The sequence below is a fragment of the Sprattus sprattus genome (assembly GCF_963457725.1).
Source record: "Sprattus sprattus genome assembly, chromosome: 1".
NCBI classification, from domain to species: Eukaryota; Metazoa; Chordata; class Actinopteri; order Clupeiformes; family Clupeidae; genus Sprattus; species Sprattus sprattus.
In genome coordinates this window covers 12,680,147-12,690,851 of record NC_137920.1, presented here as the reverse complement: position 1 = coordinate 12,690,851, position 10,705 = coordinate 12,680,147, and the positions used below count along the sequence as shown (strand labels likewise).

General features: G+C 40.9%; 1 protein-coding gene across 1 annotated transcript in view; it reads left to right on the top strand.

The window, feature by feature from the left end:
* Nucleotides 1-4,286: 4,286 nt before the first annotated feature.
* The window catches only part of LOC308376852 (NACHT, LRR and PYD domains-containing protein 3-like), a gene marked incomplete at both ends in the record, with an annotated part of 51,478 nt that continues 45,059 nt past the window's right edge, over nt 4,287-10,705 (top strand). The window contains one exon of the mRNA XM_080853336.1: nt 4,287-4,719. Within this exon, the coding sequence (XP_080709462.1) occupies nt 4,287-4,719 (433 nt within the window). The remainder of the gene's footprint in view (nt 4,720-10,705) is intronic.

The following is a 10,705-nucleotide window of genomic DNA, read 5'->3' as shown; positions in this document are numbered from 1 at the left end:
GTGTGTGTGTGTGTGTGTGTGTGTGTGTGTGTGGTGTGGTGTGGTGTGGTGTGGTGTGGTGTGGTGTGGTGTGGTTTGTGTGTGTGTGTGTGTGTGTGTGTGTCTGTCCACTGGCTATCTACTTGTCACGGAGTCACATACCTGGAAGTGATTGAAATAAACTAAAACATTGCTGGTTGTAGAACAGTAAAAATAATTCAGTTAATTATTCATCTATCTTTTTGTATATTTGATTTTCACTCCAGCAACTTTCAAGTGACCTCCCACAATGGCTGCTTGTAAGATGGCAGGACAACCTACTAAATTAACACCACACACAAATCTTGACTCAGTTGTATATTTTTAGTTCTTCCATCATTTCATATATATACAGTACTGTGCAAAAGTTTTAGGCAGGTGTGAAAAAATGCTATGAACTAAGAATGCTTTGAAAAATGTAAACAATAAATGTTTATTTTTTATCCATTTACATGGTAAGACTGAGCACAGCAACAAGACACAACGTAGTTATACTGCATCAGCAGGGTCTCTCCCAGACAAAGATTTCAAAGCAGACAGGGGTTTCAAAATGTGCAGTTCCAGCTCTTTTGAAGAAGACGTTGAGGATCGTAGACGCAGTGTTCAGCCAAGGAAACTTAATGCAGCTGATGAAAAACACATCAAGCTTATTTACCTTCGAAATCGGAAGATTTCAAGCAGTGGCATCAGCTCAGAACTGGCAGAAACCAGTGGTACCCAGGTACAGACATTTACTGTCCGGGGAAGTCTGGCCAGAAGTGGTCTTCATGGAAGAGTTGCAGCCAAAAAGCTCTACCCCGACAAGGAAACAAGGCCAAGTGACTGAACTAAGCACGTAAACATAGAAACTAGGGTGCAGAAACATGGCAGAAGGTGCTCTGGACTGATGAGTCAAAATTAGAAATATTTGGCTGTAGAAGAAGGCAGTTTGTTCGCTGGAGGCTGGAGAGAGGTACAATAATGAGAGTCTGCAGGCAACAGTGAAGCATGGTAGAGGTTCCTTTCCAGTTTGGGGCTGCATTTCTGCAAGTGGAGTTGGAGATTTGGTCAGGATGAATGGTGTCCTCAATGCTGAGAAATACAGGCAGATACTAATCCATCATGCAATACCATCAGGGAGGCGTATGATTGGCACCAAATGTATTCTGCAGCAGGAACATAACCCCAAACATACAGCCAATGTCATTAACAACTATCTTCAGCTTAAAGAAGAACAGAAAGTCCTGCAAGTGATGGTATGACCCCCACAGAGCCCTAATCTCTACATCATCGAGTCTGTCTGGGTTTACATGAAGAGACAGAAGAAATTGATGAAAATAAACTGTTAACACTTCCATTTTTGAAAGCATTCTTAGTTTACAGCATTTTTTCACACCTGCCTAAAACTTTTGCACAGTACTGTATATATATATTTTTTTACAGTGTCAGACAAGTTTTTTATGTTGGGGCCTGTGCCCCAGTAAAGCTCTAGGTCTAGCAACGCCCCTGAGTTTGGCAGGGCTTCCTGAAGGGGAGGAAATAACACGGAGGACTACTTCTTGTAATGAAAGGTAGTTCATTAGCTATGCCAATAGGTGGCAGCATGACATATGTATCATTGACCAGCCAGGGGTATATATGAAGAAGTTCACAATGTAACTGCATGACTGTCGCTGCCAAATGTGAGTCCGCTGCCTGATGTGAGTCCGCATTCGCAAACACAAGCGGTTCACGCATAATGTGGGTTTATTTACTGGTATATTTAATTGAGTTGTAAACGGTGACCAGCTAAGGCTCAACGTCAACATATGGGGCTATGTTGTATTACTGTTACTAGTAATTAATGCACTGCTTAACTAATAATTCAATAAACTTGAAGCAAAACATCATAAACCTTGGTGGATTTCAAACGTAAACAAATGCGCTTGTCACCGTTTACAACACAATTAAATATACCAGTGAATAAACCCACATTATGCGTGAACCGTTTGTGTTTGCGCATGCAGACTCACATCAGGCAGCGGACTCACATTTGGCAGCGACAATGACAATGAATTCTTCATTATTGTTGTTGTTTACGATTTTCTATCAGTTCTCACCACACAACAACGTCTCATCTTTGCTCCTTGAATGTCGATATGTAATGGTATGGAGTTATTGAAACTTACTATGTGTAAAAAAGACTAGAAATTGAATGTTTATTTTTCATTGAATGTTTGCATAAAGTTGCACTGGGTGCCTTTAAGGCCGAAATATACTTCTACGACTCTGTTACTCCGCAAGTAATCTTATTTCTTAAGTATCAAGGCAGGTTTCATCTAAAAGTTCAGATTTTATTTCACCACTTTCTTTTAATCCTGAAGAAACCAGATGAATGGGCTGCTGGGATGTTGCTGACTGATTCAGAATCCTCTGTGGGATATGTCACCCTCTGCCCTTCACTTTGTGTGGAGGGAGTGGTCTGCATACAGTATCATCCCATTCTCTCTCCTCCAATGAGGTGAGACATGAACGTGTTCTGGTAGAGAAGGGCAGAGGGTGACATATCCGACCAACAATTCTGAATCAGTCAACAACGTCCTTCTTGTTTATCAGTCTAGTGTTCAGAGCTTTTTTCCTTCTGTAACTGGCTGTGCAGTGACAAGGCTCTGCTCACAACTACTGGAATACCTTTGCAAGCTATGACAACATCCGCAACTGCAATTGCTAAAAAAAAAGAGATATAGAGAGAGAGTGAGAGGCAGAGAGAGAGAGAGGGGTAGATAAAGAGAGAGAGCAGTTGCTTCCTCATAAATCAAGTGAAACTGGCTATACATGACGAAGACAAAACAACACATGAAGCAATGATTTGACTTGCTGAGGGCCAAGGTCAAAGGTCAGGTTGTTTTTAATGAAGCATATTGTTTTGTATCAAACTGTGCATGTCGAATAAAATAAATCTCTTCATTTTTGGCAAGAATTAGCGAACCAGCCGAGAGGAAATCACTATCCACAATAGCTATCTAATATTCATCCAATTAGCTACTGTTGTCAGTGAGCAGGGACGTGCACAGGGGGTGGCTAAGGTTGCCCGGGCAACTGGCCGTTTTCCCTCCTCGAGTCAAAGTGCCCCTGCGAGGGGAAATCAATTAAATGTATATAATAATTTAATAGTACATTTAAACAGCTGCAGAATTTCATGTAGGCCTCGATTTAAAAAATCTTCACCCGAAACATTTTATAAAGTAGCCTTATTCACTTCCAATCAATATGCTTATGGGCAACGGGAATGGAAGTCAGTAGGGGGAGGGCAAAGTAACTTGTTTGGGTATGCCCCCTACTCTGTTTACTGTGCAGTACTGCAGCACTCTGCCAGGCTCTGATGTGGAATGCAATTTTTGACTGTGCCAGGTTCCGATGTGGAATGCAGTATTTGCTCTGACATGTTCCATTTCCTCCTTGATGTGTGTACAGCTAGAAAGCAGAAACCGTGTCAGAGAAACAGGAAAAGAACAACACCACCAGTCAGGACTCTACTTTTATTTTGACTCAGCCAATGGTGTGGCTTCTCTCTGTGGATTTATATAACCCCATAGACTTCTCGACACAGATCAGTCTACAGCCGAGGCTCAGAAGGGAAGGTACGTACCAGAAACATTAATCATTAAATGAATACATTAATTATAATTAAAAATAGTCGGCTCCATGGCTGATATAAATCAGCTACTGTTTCTTCAAATCGATTCACACCTTCATGTAGGCCTACGACAAGATACAAATAACTATGAGCCCTTAGCCTCAGTATCAAACTTCATACTGTAGACATATGTATTTACTTTTAGCTGGGCGTTTTTACTTCAAGTATTTCAGCAGGGAAGTTGACAGATAAATGTTATGATGCTAGATTACCTGCTAGATGATATATGATTTTTAGGTAGAAGTGATGATATTGTTAGATATTGTAATGATAGACTAGCTCAATCATGGGCGGGGTCTTTAAGATTTCTGTGTCAGCAGGCTTTTGACAAGGTCTTAGCAGACACGATGCAGTTTAATTGTTTCATAAAAGTTTCTGTACATAATGCTTAAAAGTTTTAGTATTGTTTTGTGAATGTGTTTTTTCTTGTTTATGCGTTTTTCAGATGTGGTAGTCATTCATTATTTATTTTTTGCTTTTTCCTTGCATCGTTTTTATGACAAAAGGACGTAGTGAGGCCTTTGTTTTTTTTTTTTTTTTTTTCAAAATATTGTAATAATGGCTTTTTTTAAATCGAACTAAAAATCTCTCGTTCTATTTCTCTTTTTCAGCAATGGCAGTTGCAGCTGTTTTCACAGCTTGCAAAGGGATTCAAGCAGTAGTGAGCAATGCCTTGTCACTGCACAGTCAGTTACAGAAGGCAAAGAGAAACAAGAAAAGCTTTGAAGAACTTGCAACTCGTGTGAAGGAGGTGACAGAGGTCCTGGAAACACTGACAAACCAGGGTGTGGATGAAAACGTGGTGCAGAAAGGGCTTGAGATATTTGAACAGGCCTTAGAGTCTGCTGAGAAACTCCTGAAAAAATACGGACGCTCCAATGTGTTTGTGCATTGTGTAAAGGCTGGTGGTTGGGGTGATAGTTTTGCTAGGGTTCATAATCAGCTGAGTGATGCCATACAATACCTGAGCCTCACCCTCCAGGTGGAACAGAGACAAAAACAAGCGGATGAGAGCAGAAAAAAGGAGGAGGATGAAGAACTCAGAGGTAAGCCTGTAGTGCTGCATACTGGATCACATTTCTATTTAGACCAGTGGTACTGAATGATGTCGCAGGTAAACAAGAAAATCCAGTAAGTGAGGGACTAGGTGATGAGTCAGCAGGGTTTATTCCAGTTCACTTCATGAGTTTCCTTAACAAACCACAACATTCCGGAGCAAATTCCTTGTCCGGCTAGGCAAACAAGATGTGAACACGTTTTTTCTCACCTTTTATAATCTCTCATAATTAGGGCCTGAGCTGCTGTAGGCAGCGAAGCCCTATTGTTTTCCTATAGTCTATTCTTTTTTAGGTTCTGTACGATATTCCATGGAAAACTCACCGAATTTGGCAGGAACATTATGCCGGGAATTCTAAGAACTTTGGCGGAAAGGATATAACGGGGCGGGGCAAAATGGCTCTATAGCGCCCCCTACAACATTGCAAATACCCCTATGCATTGGGGTTAGTTTGGCACAGCTCGAAACACCTCGCATCTGATCGAACTCCTCCTACAGATTTCATGGGAATGACTTCAAACTTGGTCAGGATACTCTTCAGCCATGGGGGATCAAATTGTCCTGAGGGATTGTTCAACTTCTCAAAGGTGTGGGCGTGGCAGACCCTCAAACTTTTACGACTCGCCAATGCTCGCCACAAAACGCAAAGTCACTTATAATTCCAGCATGCATTGTCCGATCCTGACCAAACGTCATAGGGTTATAGCTGGACCCGGCCTGAACGCGGACATATGCCTATAGTGCCACACGCCTATAGCGCCACCTGTTGGTGGTTGGAATTGTCACTCTGTTTCCAGACTTCAAACTTGGTCAGGATACTCTTCAGCCATGGGGGATCGAATTGTCTTGAGGGATTGTTCAAAATCTCAAAGGTGTGGGCGTGGCAGACCCTCAAACTTTTACGACTCGCCAGTGCTCGCCATTTACACACGTCGCATCTGATTGAACTTCTCCTACAGATTTAATGGAAACGCCTTCAAACTTGGTCAGGATACTCTTCAGCCATGGGGGATGAAATTGTATTGAGGGATTGTCCAAAATCTGAAAGGTGTGGGCGTGGCAGACCCTCAAACATCGACTCGCCACTACTCGCCAAAACCACAAACTCACTTAAAAATCCTGCCTGCATTGTCAGATCCTCAACAAACTGCATAGGGTGGACGCTGGACCCGGCCTCAACGCATACATATGCACTGCAAAAAATGCCCCTCTAGATTTAAGACGTATAATTACATATTTAAGCAGGATTTAGCTTAAAACAAGCAAATTTGGCTGCCAGTGCGTTAAGCAAATTTGGCTTGTTAAGGTTTCTTAAAATAAGTAATATTTGCTTGAAATAGGCAAAAATAACCTTACCAAAGAGCACTAGGTAAGTTCAATTTAGCTAGAAACAAGACCAACTAGATTTTTTCATCTCAATATAAGAGTAATAACACTAGGTTAGAAAAGCATTTTTGCAGTGTGCCCATAATGCCACTCCCCTATAGCGCCACCTGTTGGTGGTTGGAAACATTAAACATTCTCCGATCCTGACCAAACTGCATAGGGTGGACGCTGGACCCGGCCTGAACGCTTACATATGCCCATAATGCCACTCGCCTATAGCGCCACCTGTTGGTGGTTGGAAATATTGCACATTGTCCGATCCTGACCAAACTTCATAGGCTGGACGCTGGATCCGTTCTGAACTCGCATATATGCCCATTATGTCACTCGCCTATAGCGCCACCTGTTGGTGGTTGGAAACATCGCACATTGTCCGATCCTGACCAGATGTGTCGATGTGGCGATGGCCCTCTCATCACTGCTTGCAGTTTTAATTATATTATTGTAGCTGTGTTAAATATCGGCACTTTTGTTAAGAAATTGCTGTACCAAGTCTATTTATAAATTAACGTTAGGTATGAGCTTAGAGAGAGAGAGAGATTTTTTCTTAGAGAGAGAGATTTTTGTCCATTTCAACTTGTATTACTCGTTTAAAACCCACAAGAAACCGTATTTCTAAAAATGTCTGTTAATGTCTACGGTGACGTGTTTTTGAGTACGTTTTTAAATGGGTCAAATATCGTACACTCCCACTTTGTTCCACTTACCGTGTTGAATTCATGATAATAATATGCTTTCCTCTTTCTTTGACATATACCGATCTAAGTTCTGTACAAATGCGTTAGTCACAATATGTACAAGCAAACGCTAATCTCACTAGTGTTATTTTAGTTTAATTTGGGTATTTTGTGGGCTTTGACCTGATTCAGTTGTAGGTGCAGTCTATTCAGTTTTTTCCTATCGTTTTAGGTCATGTACCCATACCATGGTCACTTTTCCCTATCACTTAACACAGTGGGCTTTAGAGACACACACCTCTGCATATCTGTTAACCTTTGGTGCAAAATGCACTACAACAACCACACCACAACCAATGCTGTCATAACACATGTTTCCTCTCAGAACACAATGATCTAAAAAAAACACTAACATCTTGAAGCATTGCCAATTGCATATATAAAATGTTGCTGTGTCCTCCAGTTTGGCATAGATTTCCTGTAGTGTTGCATTGAAAAAAGAGAAAAAACACAGACAAACACTTCTTTGGACTAGAGTAATACAATTTGTAATATGACAGTAAACAAATAATTCTAAAATGCTGAAATATGTCAATCCAAGCCAAGAATCTGCTGACAGTGTTCATATATCGGTTTCCCTCTCACAATAGATGTCACAATTGACAGATGTTGTAAATGTACTTTACTGTAATTGCAAATACAGTAAATGAGTGTTTTATCAGAAACCTAAAATAAGTATTTTTTTGAGGAAATTACGTAATACTGTATTTGATCAAGAAACAAATCACAAAAACAACAGATTTTCGCCAACATCGTAACATATGGTTTCTCTTGCCATTCATCATGGATAAAATATTTGTGCATGCCTTATCCAGGCCTGGATGTCTTCGGGGGCTATATACACCCAGCAGCAATTGCCTCTAAAAGTGACTTCTGGTCCTGTGGGCGTTGGTCATAGACCTTCCATCTCCATGCGGAGAAACAAAAATCTCAATGGGGTTGAGGAAAGGAGAGTACGGAGGCAGGAATTGGGACACCATCCTAGGAGGCGCTGCAAACCACCCTGTGACTTGGCGGGAGTTGTGAAAGGCCAGAATATCCCATACAATCACTAAAGTTGCTAAATTCTGCCTGTCTAGCTGTATTTCAAAAAGGGAATTCCACGCCAATTCACAAAGAACTATGGTGCACAGGAAAACAAAAATAATAATAATTAAAATAAAATAAATAAACTATCTGCTAAAATAAGAATAATTTTTCAAACATATACAGTAACTTCATTTGTCAGTCCAAATGCAGCATCTTTCCATCTACAATGATCTTAAGAACTGATAAGTTAGGTTTTCAACTGGAAGTTAACTGTTTTGAACAGAGTATCTAAACATTGGTAAAATATGCTGTAGTTGCACAGCGTTTTGCCGGGAGTGAACATTGACTGGGACAGGTATCCATGAATTTTGGAAGAAGGTGTCATTGCCAGCATTTGTATCTAAGCATAGGGGCAAGTATCCACAGTTTGGTTCACATGGTCTACTGGTATGCTCAATGTGTCAAGTGTTTTGGGAATGTGAACATGGTTTAGGTAAATTGACTAAAACGATAGGAAAAAACTGTAAACATGCACAAAACAAACATGGCATAATTATCTATGTTATGTATTAAAAATGAGACATCAATATAAGGGTATTGTAATTCTACTATTGTTTGTGGAAATACAACATTTTTATCTAATTCAACTTTGTTTTAGTTCAACTGTAAACGCAACTATGGAAGGCGAACTCCTCCACCAAATCTCGTTATTCTTCCGTCCAATTTCTCAACTGGTGCCTTTCATGTTGACATGGGTCTAAACGACCAGAGTAATCGGATTTGACCTCTGTGAGCATCCGTACTTACATTACCGTATTTGACACTGTTCCGCTATGTGTGTTGTCCCATCGATCTCAAGAATCCCTACAGAAAGTCTTCAAGGGTGTCACGATCGTGGCAGCCAATGCCACGATTTGGCGGCCTCTGGTGGCAAAAGGACCTTTTCATGGACTTTGTGCTTTCTATGTTTGTTTTTGTGTCCAAATGTGCCGTTGTTGTGATCACCTGTAACCCATTGTGTACCCTCACCTGTAACCCATTGTGTGCCCTCACTTGTTCCCAATTGTGTACCCTCGCTGGTTTCCCTCTGTGTTTCCTCACCGGTTGTGTAGGTGTGATTGCCACTTCCCTTGATTAGCCAGGAGTTAAATACCTGGCTAGTTTCCCTGCCCTTTGGTGGGTCGTTAGATTGTCTTTACGCCACTGTGTGTTAGTCTTGCTACAAGGCATGCAGCCCTCGCATGCACTGAGGTGCCTCTAGTTTGAACTAGTTCCGGGTTGGTGTCTTGCTGCAGCTCTCAAGCTGCTTTTTGGCTTTGTGTAGCTTCCCTTAGGTAGCTATTGTTCAGGCTCACCTGAGAGCTACATTTAGTATATTATTTAGTTCATGCCTTTTGCCCTTTTTGCTGATCTTTTGTGTTTTTGGAGTTTCCACTGTGGAAGTATCTTTTTTTTTTTTTTATTAATATTTTGTTCAAAACAACATCCTTCAACTGGGTCCTCTTAACTTGTTACTGCTTTAACGCCCCCTAATGGACCCGTTGGCGGCCCCGTACTGGATAAATCGCCAAAACAAATCCTGAAAATTCTATTTCTGAAAATATGATTCAAACTCCCATTTAATATTTTTTTGTGGTAATTGAGAAAAAACGTTCACTTTTGTGTATGTTTCTGATTACGATCTTCTCGCTCTCTTCCTGGCAACACTGCACGACGTTATCACGTGATGTTACATATGGTTACAAAGGTTAAGACCCCCTCTTTCAGAATCTTTGGATTTTATTGGCTGTTAAACACATGTTTGTCATGAGTGACAGGCATTACCACCAATGGCATCAGCTCTCAATCATGAGGCTGCTTAGGCATGTCCTATCATATCACTTTACACTTCTTGTAAGACTTCTCAGTAGTGATTGACACCTGTTTTACCGAATAATAGAGATTCTGCCAAAAAAGTAGGTAGGTCATTTGCCCTGATTGCTCAGTTCTGGAGTTTAGATTTTTGAAAGCGTAACTCAAGTGTTCAAGCTGCGCTCCCGGTGCGCAATGGGCCATTTTGTTTACCTACAAATGCGCACAGCAAGTGGTTTGGTCCACACGATCCTGAGGGCTTGTTTGTGCATATTTTTGGCTGCAATTTGTCTCCCTTGTACTCATCCATCATGGCAAGACGAGGATTGCAGATGAGTGAAATACATGGGATGATTTTTGATGAAGATCATCATACATCTGCTAAATGCATGCTGAATGCATAATGCCTATGTTATTATCACACTTCAACTTGACTATGGTGTTTTTTACATATGTTTACATTTTACATATTTGTGCATTAGCTTAGTAAATAACATGAAGCAACATTCAATTGTAAGGCATGACCCAGTCAAAATATTGATATATTTCCTGATTCACCATGTTCCTGAGAAACAAAGTACACATTTTGGAACAGATATCTAAAAATGTCCAGGTGTTGCACAGCAATATCTAAATGGTGCATTCAGGCGTCTCCAAGTGTCCAAAACCTCTCCAAGCTCTCCAAATGCATAAAAAATGTTCTCATTGTATATCATTGTTTTTTTTCGTTGTACAGACATATATAACTCCATTTTAGACTAATATTATAATTTCTTTTGAGATTGGATTGTGTCACTGTTGGAGGCTGTGCAGCTGGTAGTAGTGGTGGCGACGGGGGTGGTGGTGGGGGTGAGGGTGATGCTGAAGCTGGAGCTGGAGCTGGAGCTGGGGCTGGGTCACTGTAAGATAAAAACGTTGGACAATATAAATATTTTGACTGGGTCATGCCTTACAAATTAATTTTGCTTCATG